Source organism: Staurois parvus, unplaced genomic scaffold (genome assembly GCF_062004578.1).
Source record: "Staurois parvus isolate SC_StPar_1 unplaced genomic scaffold, SC_StPar_1.0 ptg000024l, whole genome shotgun sequence".
Classification (NCBI taxonomy): Eukaryota; Metazoa; Chordata; class Amphibia; order Anura; family Ranidae; genus Staurois; species Staurois parvus.
The window spans coordinates 1,579,673-1,602,949 of NW_028317820.1; the positions used below are offsets into that span (position 1 = coordinate 1,579,673).

At 42.2% G+C, this 23,277-nt stretch overlaps 1 protein-coding gene across 1 annotated transcript in view; it reads left to right on the top strand.

Moving 5' to 3' along the window:
• The window catches only part of LOC149472063 (uncharacterized), a 115,888-nt gene that overhangs the window by 25,839 nt on the left and 66,772 nt on the right, over nt 1-23,277 (top strand). The window contains exons 6-10 of the mRNA XM_089693217.1: nt 3,042-3,359; nt 9,217-9,561; nt 13,513-13,812; nt 14,052-14,396; nt 21,044-21,343. Coding sequence (XP_089549343.1) covers nt 3,042-3,359; nt 9,217-9,561; nt 13,513-13,812; nt 14,052-14,396; nt 21,044-21,343 — 1,608 coding nt within the window. The remainder of the gene's footprint in view (nt 1-3,041; nt 3,360-9,216; nt 9,562-13,512; nt 13,813-14,051; nt 14,397-21,043; nt 21,344-23,277) is intronic.

Here is a 23,277-nt window from a genome sequence, read left to right on the forward strand (position 1 = left end):
GGCATTTTGCTGAAGGTCAGAGCCCCTGAGCAGCAGGAAATCTTTAGGCTGTCAGTAGAACGGCCTCTACATTATTGGCACAGTGCCGAAAATTAGAGAGGAACTAAGCATGTGCAGAGCAGAATGAGACTGTATTTCTGAATTTTAAACAGTATAGGCACTTATGTTTATTGTTTTGCAAAGCTATATCTGCAAAAGGGGCCAGCGTGAAGTGATCTAGCAGGACTTAATTTTCTGACTAAAGTTCAACTTTAAGGGAATGTGTAGTGGTTTACATATATTTTATGTTCTATTCAGGAGTAAAAAGTAAAATGTTTGAAAATAAATGAATGACAAGAAGGGACAAATGCTGTTCTTCTCTGACAGTGCCCTTTAGATCAAACATGTCAAACTACTGTTTATTGAGCCACATGCGACCTTTCTGCCCCTTCATTGTGGCTCTCAGTGGTTTAAAGTGGAAGTAAACTCCCATTGGAGACTTGTATCTACGGGTAAGCTTATATTAAAGTTTACCTGTAGGTAGAAGGAATATCTTCTAAACATGAACCCTTTAGAAGATATTCAGTGCCCCTGCAGCCAATGATATCACCGGCGCATGTGTTCTGAAGGAATGGCATACCCGTGTCATTCCTTCAGAGTTCTGTGCCGCGGCTGAGATTCCTATGGACATGCAAGGCAGCAACATCATTACGGCTTGGGCCAATCAAGGAAAGAAGACCGGGTGAAGATGTCAGCCCTGTCAGCGGTGACAGTGTGGCGCTGGAGGGCTTCGTTCTAAGGTAAGTCTTTCATAATGTGCTGCTTTAGACTTTTTAGCTGAAAGAAGGCCCAGTTCTTTAGTTGACAAAACTGTTCAGTACTTTGAGAAATGCTTTACATCCCTTTTCTCTGGTACAACATATTGTAAGTTGCAGTTGTTACCATGATGGTAACTACCAATATGATATAATAATTTTCTTAAATTCAGTAGTTTTAATGTGGTTCTTTTTAAGATGTATTCCACTCTGTTTGGTGCACTGTATTATTTGCATTTGGTGTGACTGGTTTAGATTTTCGGTCTGAAGGAGAACAAGCGCAGAGCCAGTACTGGGCTCTCTTATTACGTAGATCAGCATGCTGCACGAATGTTAAAGTAGCAAAGCATCCTGTCAAGGGTTAAATAGCTCCACAGCTCCAAAACACTCTCCCAGCTCACCAGCAGTGATCTATTAACTGACTTCCACTCTGGTTATCTTTTCCTTAAATTATTTTATAGCCTGAACTTCAGGGAGAGAGGGCGAAGTACAGGATACCCATGGAAGAATGGCAAAACATTTCTTTAGTGACCTGGTCACAGTCATTACAGAGATAATGGGCCTTTTGAGCTGGAAATGCTTTAGGTTCCATGCACAATAATGGTTTTTTTTTAAGCTCAAAAAATGCTGGAAAAAAACGCTGGTAATAGCAGTTTTTAATAGTGCTTAAAAGTGTTTAAGAGCGTTAGTGTTTTATTAGCATTTTTACAGTACATGTAGAATAAAAAAAAGAAAAAGCTAGAAAAAAATTGTTAGTAGCGTTTAGTAGTATTTAACAGTTTTTTTTCTACTGGAAAAACGCTCCAAAAAACTATTTTTTTCTGCTCCTAGAAGCTGAAAAAACGCTAATAGCCTAAAGTATTGTGCTTGGACACAGGATAACAATGTTTAGCTTCTAGGAGCAGAAAAAAATGCTAATAACAGCTTCCAGGATCCTGGGATGCAAGAAAGCTTTCAGAAAGTTCCCCCAAATATTTCTACCTTCCCCAGTTTGCACCACTGTCAGTAAACCTCCCAGTGATATAAATATTCATATCTCTGGTTATTGGATATCTCAAACTATTGCCACGGACATTTGCCAGCAGCAGGCAGGAGAAAACAATAACCAAACCTTAGGGGTATATCAGCAGAAAGCAGAACTTTCAACCCAGCTTAGACTGATTATAGCCCAGTAGAACTAACGGCAGAACTTAGGTCAGGGTGGCTATATGTAGCCCCCTCACAGGTAGGTGCTAGGATTGGTAGGATTAGTGTAGTATAGTTTTTGATTCCTCTGCTTAACAGGAGAAGTGTTAGGAAAATCTAGTTAGGCTGTCTGCTTAACAGAGAGCTGTGATGGATTAGCAAGGGCTGCTGAGTGTGCTCAGGTACTGTATGGTTCTGCCTCTAGGTGTCCCCTGAATCCAAACATCTTAGAAAGGTTCTGGATAGATAGAAGAAACCTATGCAGATCACAGTGTGGATACTAATGCCATCCCAGCCATTCACAGGAAATGCTGCCTTGAGGATTCTGGGAGAGGGTATTTATTGACAGATCACACTGAGTCCTGTATCTTTCCAGGAGTGGATTGTACCAGACCAAGGGAGTGCACGCTGCCTCCCCTGGCACTTGCTACCATGAGGCCTCGGGAGGGCAACCTGAGAGCCTGAAGTAAGAGAGAGAGAGTGACCCTGGTTCTTCAAAACACTGACTGATGGAGTTTCTATCGAAGTTCTGATATCACATGTATAGAGCAGTGGTTTCCAAACTGCAGCCCGAGGGCCGAATGAGGTCCTTTGTTTGCTTTTATCTGGCTCCTGGCACGATTGTATCCACAGATACCAACAATAGGGCATAATTCCTCCTACTGACACCAATGAAGGTGAACAATCCCTCCCAAGGACACCAACGCTGGGGCACAATTCCTCCCAGTGTCATCAAGAATGGGGCACAATTCCTCCCACTGACACCAACAATAGAGCATTGTTTATTCCTACGGGGGTAACTATAATATATATATATATACACACACACACACACACACAATAAAACATGACACAACTAGTTTTTACTGTATATGTATACACTTTCAATACATAATAAAATATCTTAGTTTTAGCCTGTGTTACTGATTCTCTATTACTGAATTTGCTCTACTAAAAGTTTAGTTTCTTACAGAATAGATGGTTCAAATATCACATGACTGTAAATGAACACTTTCTCTGTGTCTGTGAAATGCATTTAGAATTATCTGTTTGGTGTTACAGGCTTTCCAAAGGTGAGGGATATCACTCGTTCTCCAGGTGGTGTTTTCAGCTTAGATGTGGATCATTTTTACCCAAAAGCTATTACAATATCCTGGGAAGTGATCCAGCCACCTTCCAGCACACAACCCCAGCCCATAGCCTCTACTATTATTATGCATCAAAACCAAGATGGAACCTTCAATGCCACTAGCACTTGTGAAAGTCTCAGAGGGCAGATCCAGGAGGATGAACCTTATATTGTGCGAGCCTCGGTGAAACACAAAAAACTGAAACACCTGTCACATAAAGAATGGAAAAGTGATGATAAAGATAACAAAGGTATTGTGGTAATAACAATATTCAATATAAGGCTTGGAATTGTTAACTTTCAAAGTTTAAAGAAAAAAATAACAGCTGCTATTTTCATAGGTTGTGTTCATGTGTGAAACAAGTTATCTAGCATGTAAATAATCTAAATCAGGTTTTTGTTTTGTTTTTTTTTATGTGTGCTTTATGTGCAGCACTGCTATGTTATGATAGCAGTTACTGATACTATTCCTTGAACCTTGATCCAAATATTTTGAGGGAACCCAACAACTGCCAAACATCAGATTATCATTATACAGGATTCATAAAGAGCAAACAGTCTGCGCAGTGCTTTACAAAATGGAGGGAGAACCATTTACAATTCAATAAAGGGGGAGTAAGGGTCCTGCTTATAAGAGATTATCTAAAATATTACATAAGTTACTATAACTCTCAGTACTTCACTTCACTGAGGTTCTATGTGAAGCTAATTGAACATAAAAACACAGAATATAATGGCATCCATCAAGTCTGCCCATTTGTTTATGAAATCATTTTTGTTTGAGGGTTGACCTATCTCACCTGGCTCACTACCTCTGCTTGAGTTGTGATCCAACTCTTTCCACTGCTCTTCCCATACATTACACTTTCTGCAAAATAATACCTTACATACAGTTGAACTTTTCTCCTGCTATTCTGAGGCCATATCCCCATGTTCTTAAGCTCAGCTTACCGAAAATTCTTCCCTGCTCAAACATGCCCACACCTTTAGTGTATGGAAACAAAGAAGAGGAGAACCCAGGTACAACAAATGCGTGCCCACTGTGAAAGCTGTGACACAGGAGGTATTGTGATAATAAATAGTTAACATGCAGGAGAGCAGACAGAAGCGGCCTATTTTGGATATATCAGTAAAACCAGTATGCCAGTGTTGCTTATACAACATAAAGAAGAGTGTACAGAAGGCCCTCCTAATCCTTCTGTATTGAACTGAATTGTAATTGTACTGTCGCCCTTTATATTGTAAAGCACTGCGCAAACTGTTGGTGCCATAAATCCTGTATAATAATAATAACGAGAAAGAGGAGAAATCCTCCTGCACTTAAAAGACCAGATCAGGCATATGTGGACAGGTCTTCAATTGTTTCATTCAATCCAGCCAGGCAACGCTGTGCAGCCCCTTAAGGGCTGGGGGAAACCCAGAAAAGCACTGCATAATATGAAAAAGAAAGGGGCTGCAAGCCTTGCACATTACCTCAGTGATAGTATTTTATTAGTAAAATGTAACAGATGTATACTCACATACACCAAAGTTCACAAGCATGTCATAACCAACACTGGCCCATGGCTTGGAATAGTGTGCGAGTCCCACATTCAGGAAGATGCTCAGAGAATGGCTGATGCATTTCGAGGGCGGATCTCCTCTTCCTCAGAACAAAACAGATTTGGCTCTGAAGAAGAGGGGATCCCCCTTTGAAACGTGTTAACCATTCTTTGAGCATCTTCCTGAATGTGGGACTCATACACTATTCTAGGTCATGGGCCAGCGTTGGTTATGACATGATTGTGAATTTTGGTGTTTGTGAGTATACATCTGTTACATTTTACTAATAAAATACTATCTCTGAGGTAATGCGCAAGGCTTGTGCGCCCCATTCTTTTTCATATTTTGTAGTAATATTAATAACGTACAGCACAATGTAAGAAGTAGAACTGTGTAATTTATAGATCTTATAACATTGAGCAGTGTGGAACTGTGTGAAGAGCAGTGTGGTGTACCGCACAGAATATACTAAAAAGGGTGAAATGCTGTGGTGTATAGAATATATACAATATACATTTTGTGAGTCAGTAAGCTTGGCCATATCATTAGGGTAAATGATTGGACACTTACATACAGGGTTAGCTCATGCTGTCGTGGTCAGGCTTGGGGACCAGTAACTACAGCATTAGAGAGACTCCCATCAACCAGCAGAATAGGTCTACAAACAGGTCACTGTGGTGGATGACACAGGATCACCGGAGGAGGGGGGATCAAACTACTAACTGGTATTCACCAGAACTCCTGATGGTGGAGATGGGTTTTGCTGTGTGTTTGTACCAGGTGATGGTCCTCAGGATCGCCCCACCATGAGGTGAGCAAGCTGGGCTCCAGTAGCAGATATAGCAGGTAGGGATCATGCAGAAGCATAGTCAGTAAACAAGCCAAAGATCAGTAACAAGTGGATGCAGGTTGGGATCAAGCAGAAGTGAAGTTGAGGAACAAGCCAAAGGTCAGTGGTAGCAAACATTTGGATGGCAGCAGGAGGAGAGAGATATTGGTTGGAAAGAGCACAGTAATCTGGCAAACAGGAAGTGCAAAGGCATGGCTTTAATAGGAAGTTCATGGGAGGAGTAGAAGGGTTCAAGACAAACAAGGTTCAAGGCACGATCATTCAAGGAATTGTCCAAGGAGCTGTCCAGCATTCCAGGTGGATCAGCAAGAAGAGAAATCAGCAGACACAACAAAGGTTGCAGGCTCAGACCCAGGTCCTGACAAATGCCTTCTACCGTACACCTCACAAAGATACAAACAACTGTGTTGGCTCTCAGGCAGCATCTATCCACCAGTTTTCATCCCTCTAGCAGCCCCAACACTCTGCTCTCTCAACTCCCAATTACGCAACAATAAAACTACAGCTCTCCCTCATAATCTAACCAAAATCATAACTCCGCTTCCCACCTTTCTCCTGCTGATCTTGCATTATAATCATGACCTCTGCATATCTTCTCTTAATGTTCCTTTATCTAAGTACAATGGTCCTAAAGACTTTGCACTACCTGTTTCTGCTCTTACACTACAGTGCAGAGACTTGAAATTATACTTTGTCATGTTTATCAAAGAGGGAAGAAAGCTGAAGCAAATTTGTGCTTACTACAAACATTGTATCAGGTGTAGCGGAATTAAAAAAACAGATAATCTTCACATTATATGGTATTTGAAATAACCACACATGATTTAAAATTAACAATGTAGTAAATGTGCCTTGGTACCACTTCAGTTCACCATTCTTCACCATACCTTATATGGAATACTTCAGTAAATTACACCCTGATTTACTAATGTGTTAAATGAGGTAATCTGCAGTAACCTGTCTGTTTTCACCTAAACTTCCAATCATACAGGAATATATACAGGCTATAGTATGTAAAAGTGTATGTGATACAATTATAAGAACAGAGAAAGAAATAGAAAAATGCACCATAGTTCAGAAGAGCGGATCTCTGAGAAACATGATCATATGACAGGGGTTACAATAATATTTCAAGTGTATACCAATAGACAGATACTGCCTGACTTGAAAGAGAAAGATTTCTTTTCACATCACTAATGGGGAAGCAGTTAATTTTGTTGATGAAAACATTTTCGTCATCATTTTTTTCAGCCCGCATACTTTCAGTGATGAAAAGAAAATTGCCCAACATTTTCATCAATTGACAAAAACTAAGACGAAAACCAATTCCATTTCTGTCAATGAATGAAAACACAATGAAAATGTAAGGGAGGGACATTTACCCACATAAACTTCAGGTTTCCTTGAAGCTCTGCCTGTAAAGCCTGTGAATATTTCCCCTCCCAGCAAGCTAGGCAGTGACTGTAGTGTGCTTTGTGGTATGGCATACTTTGCACTGTGCTGCATTTACAGGCTTCCTTTAGATGACCGTCCCAGGGCACTGTGCATTACAGGCCTCTTGAAAGTCCAGTCCATCTAGAACACTGCATTACAGAAAAAATGTGTGTATGACTTGCGAGCCAAACTATATACTCAATAAAGTGTTTCTATGGATCGCCAACATTTAACACATAACTCAAGCTGTGCAATCTAATAATACATTTATAAATGTAGCGCTCCCTAAAAAATAAATTAATACATACTTATAATTTGTGATAAACACATACCATATTCAAACAATTCTTTTATATATAAAACAATTATAGTGACATAATCTAATTAAATAAAAAATAAAATTTCAAAAAATGTGGTTATTATTTTACTCTAAAAAAAATAGTCCCATCAATCAATAAGTCACGATTATTGGATCACTTATTGATTGATGGGGCTATTTTTTTAAGAGTAAAATAATAATCACATTTTTTGAAATTTTATTTTTTATTTAATTAGATTATGTCACTATAATTGTTTTATATATAAAAGAATTGTTTGAATATGGTATGTGTTTATCACAAATTATAAGTATGTATTAATTTATTTTTTTAGGGAGCGCTACATTTATAAATGTATTATTACAGTGCATTACAGGCCTCCTTGGACTGTCCAGAGCACTGTGTAGCATTGCAGACCTCCCCAGAGCACCGTCCAGAGCACTGTGCAGTACAGGTCTTCTCAGACCAGGGTCCAGAGCACTGTGCAGTACAGGCCTCCTCAGACCAGGGTCCAGAGCACTATGCAGTACAGGTCTTCTCAGACCAGGGTCCAGAGCACTATGCAGTACAGGTCTTCTCAGACCAGGGTCCAGAGCACTGTGCAGTACAGGTCTTCTCAGACCAGGGTCCAGAGCACTGTGCAGTACAGATCTTCTCAGACCAGGGTCCAGAGCACTGTGCAGTACAGGTCTCCTCAGACCAGGGTCCACAGCACTGTTCAGTACAGACCTCCTCAGACCAGGGTCCAGAGCACTGTGCAGTACAGGCCTCCTCAGACCAGGGTCCAGAGCACTGTGCAGTACAGGCCTCCTCAGACCAGGGTCCAGAGCACTGTGCAGTACAGGTCTTCTCAGACCAGGGTCCAGAACACTGTGCAGTACAGGCCTCCTCAGACCAGGATCCAGAGCACTGTGCAGTACAGGTCTTCTCAGACCAGGGTCCAGAGCACTGTGCAGTACAGGTCTCCTCAGACCAGGGTCCAGAGCACTGTGCAGTACAGGTCTTCTCAGACCAGGGTCCAGAGCACTGTGCAGTACAGATCTTCTCAGACCAGGGTCCAGAGCACTGTGCAGTACAGGTCTCCTCAGACCAGGGTCCACAGCACTGTTCAGTACAGACCTCCTCAGACCAGGGTCCAGAGCACTGTGCAGTACAGGGCTCCTCAGACCAGGGTTCAGAGCACTGTGCAGTACAGGTCTTCTCAGACCAGGGTCCAGAGCACTGTGCAGTACAGGTCTCCTCAGACCAGGGTCCAGAGCACTGTGCAGTACAGGCCTCCTCAGACCAGGGTCCAGAGCACTGTGCAGTACAGGCCTCCTCAGACCAGGGTCCAGAGCACTGTGCAGTACAGGCCTCCTCAGAGCACCGTCCAGAGTGTGTGTAGATTTTTCAAACCTTAAAGAGAGGTTATTTTAAAAATGTTATTTTCCCATGCAGTGGGACTGTGCTCACACTGCATGGGTAAATGCTCGTTTTTGTCTAGGGGTTCAGAAGGCAGAGATATACTTACCTAATTTACCGATCCTCCAAGCGCAAGACCCCACCCCCCTCCCACCTGCTCGTTAGCGGTCTTGTGAATTGGGGGCATGGTTTTCCAGAGGATCTCTCTGGTGTGGGATCAGGCAGCAGCAAATACTTGTAGAACCTCTATACGGTTTTCATTGTTGTCTGTGATGTCCTGGTAACACCATTTCCTCCTTTTTCTTAGGGTTAAAAAGTGAGGGCAGGGAACCGAATGGAGTCACAGACAGCAATAAAACCTGACAAAGTATCTAACTATTTTCTAACTATGTTCTAATGTATTCAAAACAAAAAATACTTGTGCTAGAGTTGGGCTTTCAAAATTTCTTTGTTTTGTCATAAATAGAATATGTAAGCATTAAAGGAAACATTTTTTAATTAGTTTTGACTTTACATACACTTTAACTGCACACAAAAAAATATCTTTGTTGTTATCTTTTCCAGCTTTTCTATCACGGCCAGAAGTGGGCATAATAACAATACCAAAACTGTTTGTCAGCAAACAGACACAAGTGCAATGCACAATCTCACACTTTTATCCCGATGAGCTGACTGTGAATTGGTTTAAGAAAGAAAAAGAAAATGAAGAACTTACTCATATAGTTAGCAATGAGAAATACAAAATTACCAACAGCAAATCTCAGCATCCGGACAAAACATTTACATGTACAGAACTTCTAGAGGTTATTCCATCACCAGAGGATCAGGGGTCAGAGGTGATCTGCAGAGTGAGCCATCCCAGTCTGCATGAACCGGTAGAGAGGACAACTGGACCCTTACAGGTGCTGGGTGAGTATACATTCACCTTGGTCTCCTAAATGTACACTAACAAATGGTATATAAAGTACATACTTTGAGCTGGTGACAAACTGATGGTGAATTTGAGATCGTAGTGTTATTGAAGATAAAAAGCTGGACAAATCAGAATGTTCTGCATTAACCACTTGACCTACGGAAGCTTTTACCTCCTTCATGACCAGGCCATTTTTGCTATTCAGCACTACGCTACTTTAACTGGCAATTACTCGGTAATGTAACACTATACAAAAATGAAATGTTTTTTTTTTTCACACTGATAGAGCTTTCTTTTGGTGATACTTAATCACCACTGGGTTTTTTTTATTTTTTGCTATATAACCTGAAAAAAAAACCTAATTTTTCTTTTATAGTTTCTGTTATAAAAACTTTCAAACAAATCATCTTTCTTCATAAATTTAGGCCAAAATGTGTTCTGCTACATTTCTTTGGTAAAAATAACCCAAATTTAGTGTATAATATTCATTCTGTGTGATAGTTATAGCGTCTAAAAAATATGGGATATACAGTATCTCCCAGAAATGAGTCCCCCCTCACATTTTTGTAAATATTTGATTCTCTCTTTTCATGTGACAACAACACTGAAGAAATGACACTTTGCTACAATGTGACATAGTGAGTGTACAGCTTGTATAACATGGAAATTTGCTGTCCCCTCAAAATAACTCAACACACCGCCATTAATGTCTAAACTGCTGGACTTAAAAGTGAGTCCACCTCTAAGTGAAAATGTTCAAATTGGGCCCAAGTAGCCATTTTCCCTCCCCGGTGTCATGTGACTCGTTAGTGTTACAAGGTCTCAGGTGTGAATGGGGAGCAGGTGTGTTAAATTTGGTGTTATCGCTCTCACTCTCTCATACTGGTCACTGGAAGTTCAACATGGCACCTCATGGCAAAGAACTCTCTGAGGATCTGAAAAAAAGAATTGTTGCTTTACATAAAGATGGCCTAGGCTATAAGAAGATTGCCAAGACCCTGAAACTGAGCTGCAGAACGGTGGCTAAGACCATACATCGGTTTAACAGGATAGGTTCCACTCAGAACAGACCTTGCCATGGTCGTCCAAAGAAGTTGAGTGCACGTGCTCAGCATCATATCCAGGGGTTGTCTTTGGGAAATAGACGTATGAGTGCTGCCAGCATTGCTGCAGAGGTTGAAGGGGTGGGGGGTCAGCCTGTCGGTGCTCAGACCATACGCCGCACACGGCATCAAATTGGTCTGCATGGCTGTCATCCCAGAAGAAAGCCTCTTCTAAAGATGATGCACAAGAAAGCTCCTTCGGAGACTGAGCCAAAGGGCCCCAAAACGACCCCAAACACACCTCCAAGATGACTACTGCCTTGCTAAAGAACCTGAGGGTAAATGTGATGGACTGGCCAAGCATGTCTCTAGACCTTAATCCTATTGAGCATCTGTGGGGCATCCTCAAACGGAAGGTGGAGGAGCACAAGGTCTCTAACATCCACCAGCTCCGTGATGTCGTCATGGAGGAGTGGAAGAGGACTCCAGTGGCAACCTGTGAAGCTCTGGTGAACTCCATGCCCAAGAGGGTTAAGGCAGTGCTGGAAAATAATGGCGGCCACACAAAATATTGACACTTTGGGCCCAATTTGGACATTTTCACTTAGGGGTGTACTTACTTTTGTTGCCAGCGGTTTAGACATTAATGGTTGTATGTTGAGTTATTTTGAAGGTACAGCAAATTTACATGTTATACAAGCTGTACACTGACTACGTCATATTGTAGCAAAGTGTCATTTCTTCAGTCTTGTCACATGGAAAGACAGGATCAAATATTTACAAAAATGTGAGGGGTGGGCTCACTTATGTGAGATACTGTATATTTGAAAGTTAATCAATCCTGGTGTACTGACAGCCGATCTCATTTCTTGAGGCCCTAAAATGCCAGGACAGTACAGATTCCCCCCAAATAACCTCTTTTTGGAAAGCAGACAGACAAAGGTATTTAGTAAGAGGCATGCCGAGTTTTTGAAGTTTTAATTTTTTGTCATAATATTTTGGAAAATGAAATAAAATATTTTTTTTCCCCCCACAATTTTTTCACACATACTATCACCAGAGCAGTATAGCATCATGATATGACTGGTGTGGTGATCAGGGATACTGACTGGTGACAGTATGTAAAAAAAATAAATACTTTTTTATCCAACTTTTTTTTTTTTTTTTACATACTGTCATCAGAATTGTTCAGTGTCACCATACTCTGGGGGTGATCAGGAATTTTATTTTTGATGATCACTGTAACAGCAATCATTTGAACTGTTGTGAATGGCTTTCATTCATGATTTATTGTTTACTACTGTGATTGGCCCACAACTATCACATGGTACAAGGTGCTGTGGTTGGCTCAGGTACCATGTAATCACTGATGACCAATCACAGATTAGACACAGGAGTAGACAATAATGTCATGAATGGATTCCATCCATGACTATTGCTTATTATGTCACATGTGATCTGGTATCTGGATCACTCACAAAGGCCTGATACCGAGCAAGTAATTAAGTTAAAAAATGTTTACGTAGCATATAGCCCCTTCACCCCCCTTTACACTTACCTGAGTCCTCACTCGATCAAGCACTGTAGCCGTCTGTAGCAGCACTGTCCTCTTTCCCTGTTCTAAAAGGCTTTGCTGAGCCAGCAGGAGCCATTGGTTCCACCTGCTGTCTGTCAAATTCTGTGAAGAAGGAGTGAGGCCCAGCCATGCTGTCTGTATCTATGGATGCTTTAAACAAAAATATGGCACTGTGGTTGGTGGAGAGCATTTCCACACATATATCATTTATAGACACTTTATTAGGAGAGGCTGATGCTATAATTAATACAGTAAATAGGACTTGATGTTTCAATCCCTAATGTAAGTCAGCACTCTTGATGTTGGGATTGGTGTGGTGAAAAGGGGGGAGGGTAGGTTCGTCGTTGAACACGTCAAGTGGGCACCCTTCTCTGATGTTTCATTGATGAACTCACACCTCCAGAGAGCTCAACCATGATATCTGGTGTCCCCCGTACACCCAACTCAGTTCTGTACTTTTTAATCCAAATCCAACTGCTGCTTGTTTTTTTTTCTTCTTGAGAAAACTGATTTTAGTTGTTGCAAAATAACCTGCATCCCACTTATACAGGGAAAAGCTTGTACTTCCTGACATTCTGAGCAGCTTCAGTTCTTTTCTGAGTACTTGTTTTTTCTCCCTCGTAAGGTTCTTCAACACCATCTTTCCATTGTACTATCAATTCTACGACCTTGGTTGTTGTGGGCCATGTCTGACTGTAATGTTGAAGCAACAAAATGTCTGAGGGAAACATGTTTTTTTCCAAGTCCATGTACATTTTGCCGGGAGGAACTGATAATTATATTTCCTTTTTTCTTTATTTACTCTAGTTCAGCATGGGACTCTGGTTGAGCTTTCCAAGTAGCAGCTTACCATGCTGTTCTGCGGATTGGTGTTTGGTAATACTACATGGGGTCTTGTCATAAATGTTTTTTGATCAGTGAATGGGATATCCCTTTTAGTGTCACAGAACTTTGTTGTGTGATTGGTCTAGAGCAGGGGTGTCAAACTGACAGCCCTCCAGCTGTTGTGGAACTACAAGTCCCATCATGCCTCTGCCTGTGGGAGTCATGCTTGTAACTGACAGCCTTACAGTGCCTCATGGGACTTGTAGTGCCACAACAGCTGGAGGACTGCCAGTTTGACACCTGTGGTCTAGAGGTTTCCCCTTTACTTGAACACTCATTGATGCAGGGTATTTAGTTTGTTGAAATTATTATTTATAAAGCCTTTATTATAGTCATAAAACAGACAATTTTGCAGGAAAAAGCAACAGCATTTGTAGTTTTTTTTGTTTTATAAGCATAACTCTATTTTATTTCTTTTTGTTTATTTTTTTCTCTTTGTACAGCAAAGCCCGACATCCAGCAGCCCATTCAACTATCCATTAATGACTCAGGAGAGATGGTGGCATCTTTCAGCCTTTTAAACTTCTTTCCAGAAGGTATAACAGTCACTTGGACTTATGGACCAACCCAGCAGAAGAAACCATCAGAGGAGGAAAAGAATCCAGACGGTACATTTACTGTCACCAGTCAGTGTACAATTCCTGAAAATCTTTTTGAGAACCCGCAATTCAGAATCAGAGTGACATGGAACCATCCATCCATGGAGAATGAGGATTATAGAGAAATATCTGTACAAGATCCAGGTGAGGAATGAGGGGATATAATTATACACACACTGTATATACATACTGTAAATAAAGTTGGGTACTTTACCCCTCTTGTATTAAATTGTGCTGTGACTGTACTGTCCCTATATAAATCTTGTATATTAATATATATATATATATATTGATTTTGAAAGTGTCCAAACACAATGTTGTATCAGTATAAACTAACCTGTGTTCATTCTTGATACTGATAATTTTGACTCAATATTCTATAGATTTCCCATGGTGGCCAAAAATGACAGAAATAACCCCACTCATTCTGCAGTCACACCAGAAGACCACAGTTAAATGTACAATCTCTGGTTATTTCTCAAAACACCTAAGAGTGACTTGGATAGAGAAGAAGGGAGAGTCTCTAAATGAATGTACACAGAACAGAAGTAAATACCATATATCTGATATAAAACATGAGAAGATGGCTGATAACGCCTATCAGTGCTTCCCTACCCTATCCTTCACACCGATATCAGACCAAGAGAATTTAGAATTTATCTGTAGAGTGGAACATCCCAGCCTGAAACATCCAATAGAACAAAGCACAGGACCTGCCAGGGTAAACGGTGAGTCTTTAAAGAAATATATATAATTTTTTTTGTTTACAAACTTTTTTATTGGAAAATGTTTTACATAACCCTGGATTCTGAACTATCCTTTCAGGCCCACATCCAATCCCTGTCCAAATCATGCAACCTCAACCTCCGCAACGACTCCAGAATATGCCCCTTTTTACCCGATGATACCACAAAGCTCCTAATTCACTCCCTGGTTATCTCTCGCCTCCACTACTGCAACTCCCTCCTCATTGGATTACCTTTACATAAGTTATCCCCCCTCCAGTTCATCATGAATACTGCTGCCAGGTTTATCCACCTTACCAACTGTTTAGTGTCCACCACCCCTCTCTGCCAATCCCTCCACTGGCTTCCACTCGCCCAATGAATAAAATTCTAAACACTAACAAAGCCATCTACAACTCTGCCCCCACCTACATCACCAACCTGGTCTCCAAATATCAACCAAACTGCTCTCTACGATCCTCCCAATACCTTCTGCTCTCTAGTTCCCATGTCACCTCCTCCCATGCTGGCCTCCAGGACTTCTCCCGAGCTTCTCCCATCCTATGGAACTCCCTACCCCAATCTGTCCGGCTGTCTCCTAATCTATCCACCTTTAGACGATGCCTGAAAACCTTTCTCTTTAACTACGTGCCGACCGAAGACAGCCGAATGAGAAAAGAATAATAAGAAAAGGAAATATAAAAAAGAAAAGAATAATAAGAAAAGGAGATATGACCATACAAGGTGCACCTGAGTGAAAAAAGATATGTCACAATGCTTCAGAATCAGAAAAAGTAATTTCAAAGTAACATAAAACTACAGTAAAGTTTTGATATACAAAACTCAATATATAGAAGAGAGCACGATAACAAAAATGTATGATAAAAAGGGACACACTGATGTTTCAGCCGCTGAAAATTATCAGCCGAAAACAGAGTTATCTGTGTTTTACTGATAGATAGAAAAAAGTTGCCAGTAATGGCCTCTGAAAAATGTGTGATTTTGCCGTAATCTTGCAGTGATTTTACCACTTTAACTGCATTTTTCATGGGTCACGTGACTCAAAAACCACATAAAAAATGTAACATGGTGCATTTTTTTATGCATTTATTTACACATTTTCAATGCATTTCAGGCTGGTTTAAACCATAGAAAACAATCCCTATGCATTCCTGTGCGGTTTTGATGTGTTTTACCATGTTCCAGTACAGTTCACTGCAGAAATAATGCAGCATTTCTACTTTTTTCTGGAACTGGAACACACTGGAACTGACCGCACTAGTGTGAACTATGCCATTAGAAACCTTATAACCTACTATCCATGCGTTTTTGATGCAGAAAGAAAACACACTGGACTGTATGTGTTGTGAACCAGCCCTTCAATGGGGAGGTACGTTTTTTTTGTGTGTTTTTTTTTAACTGACCAAATATGCACCAAAAATGCAGCAAGCAGGTTTTGTAACACTGCAAGGGAAGCACAACTGACCAGTGCCAAGACATACATAGAATTTAAAAGGACACATTTCTCTTGCGCTTTTTTTTAACGCAAAAGCGATTCAAAGACTGCTCAGTGTGAAAGCACTATCTGCTGAAAAGGTGCCAGAAATAAATTCATATTCATTTAAATTAACAATATTAACCACTTGCCGACCACAGATAGCTGAATGACGGTTACACTGCGGTCGGCCAGTTCTGGGAGGACGTCATATGACATCCTCACAGAACACGCCCTCCTGCGTGCCTCCGGAGGTGCACACCCAGCGATCTCCTTTATCGCTGTGTCCTACGAACACAGCTGATCACATGATGTGGCATAAGGCCAATCACAGCGGCCTTTTACCACGTAATCAGCCGTGTCCAATGACACAGCAGATCACTGGTAAATGCAGTTGCCGATTATCGGCTGCACTTTCCTCACGCTGTCACAGCGTGAGGAAAGTACTGCCGATAACCGGCAATTGTCAGAGGAGGGATCGGCACCAATCATCAGGGCACTGATGAGCAGTGCCCTGATGATCAGTGCCACCTAGCAGTTCTGCCCAGCAGTGCACCCATCAGTGCCACCAGTCAGTGCCAACCCTCAGTGCTGCCTATCAGTGCCCATCATTATTGCATATGTGTCAGCTCATCAGTGCCGCCTATCAGTACCACCTTATAAGTGCCGCCTATCAGTGCAGCCATACCAACGAACATCAGTGAAGGAGAAAAATTACCAGTTTGCAAAATGTTATAATAGAAACAAAGAAAAACTTTATTTTTTGCTCTTTTTTAGTTTATAGCGCAAAAATAAAACATACAGTGGTGATTAAAAAACACCAAAAGAAAGCTCTATTTGTGTGAAAAAAATGATAAAAATGTCATATGGGTGCAGTGTTGTATTTGCAATTGTCATTCAAAGTGAGACAGCAATGAAAGTTGAAAATTGGCCTGGGCAGGAAGAAGGTATAAGTGCTCGGTAGGCAAGTGGTTAAAGCAGAAACAAACTCTGCTATACATTTTTTTTAAATAAACCCCTAGGAGGTTTATCATATAATGTGCTAGCATAGTAATATTAGCACATAATTGTCAAACGAAGCCCAAACGTACCTGTGAAACTTCCATCTTATTTCAGTCTTCCTTCCAGGTTCGCTCTGTTTGAACACTGATGCACTGGAGTAATTTCATCATGGCACAGAGCAGTGCCGTAAATGTACTCTAAGCTGCGCATGTGCAAATCAATGTACATTACGGTTGAAAGGCAGAGAGAAGATTTAATGACACCAAGAGACCACTAGGGTGACATAAAAACCCTACTTGTCAGCATTTCCATCTGCTTTAATCTGCAGCTTTTATTAAAATAATTCCCAGTGATCCTGCCATGAAGGACGTTGTTCAGACACCTCCAGTTACAGGTTGATGGCGCTCTGTTCCTGTTTCTCAATTGTACTCCCGTGTTGTCACCCTATTTAGGTGCGATTTTGAAGGAGACTACAAGTGGTTGTTTCAATACACTTCACAAAGGCATAGTTCATAGTTGTCACCATGAGGAAACCTGCCCATTACTAATGCCATGCAGCCAATCGCTGTAGTGCATGAAGACAGGAAGTGGCTTCAAAGAAGCTGCAAGGGATAAGAAGCGCTAAAATGCAGAAAAGGATGAAAAAAAGTGATCACAAATATTCAGACTAAGACAATTGTACATGATACATTATGCTGTACAAACTAAATGTCATCTAGTTAGGAATTGTAATATACTTGCTTGGACCTTGAAAATTATAAGAATTTATCTAGGCCTTAGTGTGATATCATAGAAATGAAGCAACACAGGAAAGTGCTGAGTGTCTCTTCATGCTGGGCTAAAATATGTATATTAATTACAGGTACTTACCGTATTTTCCAGCGTATAAGATGACTTTTTACCCCTTGAAAATCTTCTCAAAAGTCGGGGGTCGTCTTATACACCAGTATACAGCATGCTGACACTATTTAGGGGGGCGGCGGTGCCGCCGCCCCCCCCTTCCAACGGAAGGGACACTAAGTACAGGGGTGGGCAGGGGCTGCTATCTCTTACCTGGCTCCGGTCCCACGACGATCCGGTCCAGGAAGCGCGGCTGCTCCTTCATTCGGTTCGGCCACTGGATTTTCGCGCGGCTGCTCGGCTTCGCCTCCTCACCGGTGATTGGCCGCCAGAACTGTAGCTCAGGAAAGGCACACAGGAAGCCAATCACCGGCGAGGAGGCGGAGCCGAGCGGCCCCGCAAAAATCGAGTGAAGGAGCGGCCGATAAGTGTGCCCTGCAGAGGTGCTGCTGCAACCACATATGCTGGCTGCAGCAGCATACTAGAACAGGGGTCAGCAAGTGTAATTGGTGTCAATGGGAGAACCAGTGCCCCATCATTGGTGTCACTGATACCAATGATGGGGCATTATTCCTCCCCCCCACTGACACCAACGATGGGGCACTTTTCCTCCCCCCCACTGACACCAACGATGGGGCACTATTCCTCCCCCCCCACTGACACTAAGGATGGGGCACTATTCCACCCCCCACTGACACCAATGATGGGATACTATTCCTCCCACTGACACCAATGTTGGGACACTATTCCTCCCACTGATGCCAATGTTGGGACACTATTCCTCCCACTGATACCAATGATGGGGCACTATTCCTCCCACTGATACCAATGATGGGGCACTATTCCTCCCACTGACATCAATGATGGGGCACTATTCCTCCCACTGATACCAATGATGGGACACTATTCCTCCCACTGATACCAATGATGGGACACTATTCCTCCCACTGGCACCAATGATGGGGCACTATTCCACCCCCCACTGACACCAATGTTGGGACACTATTCCTCCCACTGACACCAATGATGGGGCACGATTCCTCCAACTGACACCAAAGATGGGGCACTATTCCCCCCACTGATACTAATGATGGGGCACTATTCCTGCTACTGATACCAATGATGGGGCACTATTCCTCCCACTGACACCAATGATGGGGCGCTATTCCTCCCACTGACACCAATGATGGGGTGCGATTCCTCCCACTGACACCAATGATGGGGCACCATTCGTCGCTCTGACACCAATAATGGGGCACTATTCCTTCCACTAATACCAATAATGGGGCACTATTCCTCCCCCTGATACCAATGATGGGGCACTATTCCTCCCACTGACACCAATGATGGGGCACTATTCCTCCCACTAATACCAATGATGGGACACTATTCCTCCCACTGACAACAATGATGGGGCACGATTCTTCCCACTGGTGTGCATTGGAAGAGGGGTAGTCTTATACGGCGAGTATAGCCCAAACACTACATTTTAACAGGAAAAGTAGGGGGTCGTCTTATACGCCGGAAAATACGGTATATAGCACTGTCAATTTACATACATATTGTACATTTCATTCACATCAGTCCCTGCCCTCAAGGAGCTTACAATCTAAGGTCCCTAATCCATATTCGAGACAGGAGCCAACTAACCTACCAGCATGTCTATGGAGTGTGGAAGGAAACCCACACAGGCACAGGGAGAACAGGCAAACTCCAGGCAAACTGTGTCATGGTTGGGATTTGAACTGAGGACCATAGTTCTGCTAGGCAGACATGCTAACCACTTAGCCACTGTGCTACCGAATGAATGTCAATTGCAATGTTTCTGGGAGAGTAACAAGGAAAAAATTATGCCCATTCAAATCTGTAATAAACTTGTGCAGCTCAACATGAGGGAAATATACACTATACTGGCAAAAGTATTAGACCACCTGCCTTTACATGCACTTTAATGGCCTCCCAGTCTTAGTCCGTAAGGGTTCAATATTGAGTTTGCAGCTATAACAGCTTCAACTCTTCTGGGAGGGCCGTCCACAAGGTTTAGGAGGGTGTCTATGGGAAGGTTTGACTATTCTTCCAGAAGCACATTTGTGAGGTCAGGCACTGATGTCGGGGGAGGAGGCCTGGCTCACAGTCTCCGCTCTAATTCATCCCAAAGGTGTTCTATGGGGTTGAGGTCAGGACTCTGTGCAGGCCAGTCAAGTTCCTCCACCCCAAAGTCGCTCCTCCATGTCTTTATGGACCTTGCTTTGTGCATTGGTGCGCAGTCATGTTGGAACAGGAAGGGGCCATCCCCAAACTCTTCCCACAAAATTGGGAGCATAAAATTGTCCAAAATGTCTTGGTATGCTGATGCCTTAAGAGTTCCCTTCACTGGAACTAGGGGGCCAAGTCCAACCCCTGAAAAACAACCCCACACCATAATCCCCCCTCCATCAAACTTTACACTTGGCACAATGCAGTCAGGCAAGTACCGTTCTCCTGGCAACCACCAAACCTAGATATGTCCATCGGATTGCCAGACAGAGAAGCGTGATTGGTCACTCCTAAGAACACGTCTCCACTCCCCTAGAGTCCAGTGGTGGCGTGCTTTACACCACGGCATCCAACGCTTTGCATTGCACTTGGTGATGGAAGGCTTGGATGCAGCTGCTCGGCCATGGAAACCCATTCCATGAAGTTCTCTACGCACTGTTGTTGTGCTAATCTGCAGACCACACAAAGTTTGGAGGTCTTTAGCTATTGACTCTGCAGACAGTTGACGACTTCTGCCCACATGCGCTGACCCCGCTCTGTCATGTGACGTGGCCTACCACTTGGTGGCTGAGTTGCTGTTGTTCCCAGTTGCTTCCACTTTGTTATAATCCCACTAACAGTTGAGCGTGGAATATTTAGAGGCAAGGAAATGCCACAGATGGACTTATTGCACAGGTGGCAACCTATCACGGGACCACGCTTGGAGTCACTGAGCTCCTGAGAGTGACCCATTCTTTCACCAATGTTTGTAGAAGCAGTCTGCATGCCTAGGGGCTTGATTGTATACATATGTGGGCATGGAGGTGATTGGAACACCTGAATCCAATGATTTTGAGGGATGTTCCTATACTTTTGGCAATATAGTATATATGTGGATGTCCCGGGATAAAATGCTGAAAATGACACTACTGGCAGAGCCTCAGTACAGTACTGATCATGTTTTTGGCACATATTTTGAGCCCTGTGATATCTTGCGTTCTGGAAATTTCTATGTGACATGGAATGTGCTGGCAACAGAATTATTTACTTTTTTTCTATTTTTCCTACTCCCTCCCAGTGGCCCCCCAGGAGAAAGATAAAGATATAAAAGTGACCCCATTTGGATCAGACCAAGTGCTGTGTTCACTCACTTTAAGGAAGTTTTATCCTCAAAACATTAACATCAAATGGAGCAAAAAAGAACTCAACACGTCAATGTTACCTTCAACCAAGAAAATTATTCAGACCAATGATGAGAAACTATTTGATGCTATAAGTGAGTGTATCATTCCTTGTACATTTCTGAAGTGTTTGGTGCGAGTGACATGGACACATGACTCATTAAAGGAGCCTGAATACCAGGATCTGCGTACAACAGGTACTACAACTTATACAGCTATGCCAATGCAAGATTTACAAAGTTGTGTATAGAGAACAGGGTGCTAATAGAAGTCATGTACATGTTTTAAAATGTAAGTAATTCAGAAGGTTGTAAAGCCACGAAAACACTTTTATGTGTCAGAAAGGTACAGCTCCCATTCCTGGTCTACGGAATTGCAATGTCTCTATCATAATTCCAGAACCAAAAGGTGGCCTGATACTGTATGTATTAATGTAATGATAGATCAAATGATTGATTATTTAGTGCACGTAACATGACTGAATTGAATAAACATTGAAAAACAAAGATCCTCCTCATTTGAGTGATTTAGTAAGCTCTCAGTTCATTTTAACTAATCGGCCGTGATAGACCAAATATCTGCATTGAAAAACTAATTGTAATTAAGATTGATTAAATGATCATTTTTACTATATTGTTTACATTTATAACTGATCGTAATAATTATTCTTAGGATAAAATAACAATTTATTAAAAGGTAAAGGTTTAAAAGTTACACAAAAGCAAACAATACCGCACTTGAGTGCACCTAAGTTTGCAAAATTTCTATATTTTAGGAAAACATTATCATCAGATGAAATAAAAATGTGTATTAAAATAAATTACCTATCTTGGTTAACTGAGCCTAGCAAACACATGAGGCATTAGCACATCAGTGAGTATCATACAATACCACGCCTGCATATTTTCCTACAGAAACAATTATATCATATTATTCCAACCCATTGATGAAGCTTTTAAAGAGAAACAAAATTCTGCTAATCTCTGAAAACCAGTAGTAGGGGAAAAACCTTTTTTTAACCTGTCTAATCAGTGATCATCCTAATAAGGCTCAATTAAGACTTTTGAGGCAACTTAGATCCACTGAGTGTAAAGTTGGATCAAAGCCACCCCAAAAGTCACAAAAGTTGCGTTCTAAAGTTGCACTGGAAATCGTGTAAACAAGCGCTGCTTATCCTTGGGCTCCACCCAAAAAAGGAAGTTCCGCTTTTAAGACTGGTCCCCTGTTCCCCATTAAGGACTGGCACCTTTGGGGGGGCGGGGGGAGAGGGTACCCGAATTTGACAGGTACCCGCTCCCACTTCCGCTGCGATCACCTAGGCGATCGGAATTGGAAGGTGTCTTCCCTTCCTCCCTCCCCGTAGTCTTTTGGGACACATGACAGGTCCCATAAGACTACAGGACCATTCAGGAAGCGCAGCGCTACACGTGCATGCGCAGTGGGCACCTGGCTGTGAAGCCGCAAACTGTCACAGCCGGGTGCCCACACTGAAGATGCTGGTGCCCAGGGAGAAAAGACGGCCGGTAAAACGGGCTGCAGGGGACACACCGAGGGACAGGAAGTGACTGTTTTTTAAAAGTCAGCAGCTACAGTTTCTGTAGCTGCTTTTATTTTTTGACAGCGTGACCGAAACTCGGCTTTAAGTGAAAAAAAAATGAAAACCTGGAGTTTCCATTATGCGCATATGAGCATAAATATAAATGGATTTTGCATAGGAATATATCATATGCGCATACACAAACATACACGTGAATGCACGCATAAATATGTGCGAATACGTGCAAAACAAACATCTATATTTAAGTCCACATATGCTGATGCTCAAACATTAGCACTGTGTGCTCTGAGAGGCTCTATAGTTTAATCTTTTACCTACAGGTTAGCTTATATTAAAGCTTACCTGTAGGTAAAATGAATATCTCCTAAACGTGCGCTGTTTAGGAAATATCCCCTTTTTTTGACAGCTGGCGAATGCGCTCTGAAGGAATGGCATACCTGTAACGTTCCTTCAGAGCACTGTGTTGCGGCCTGAGACTCCTGTGCATATGCACGAGAGTGACGTGATTGCAGCCATTCAGCCATTCAGGTTGCTGGACCTCGCGAACCCAGAAGGAAGACCGGGTGAAGATGG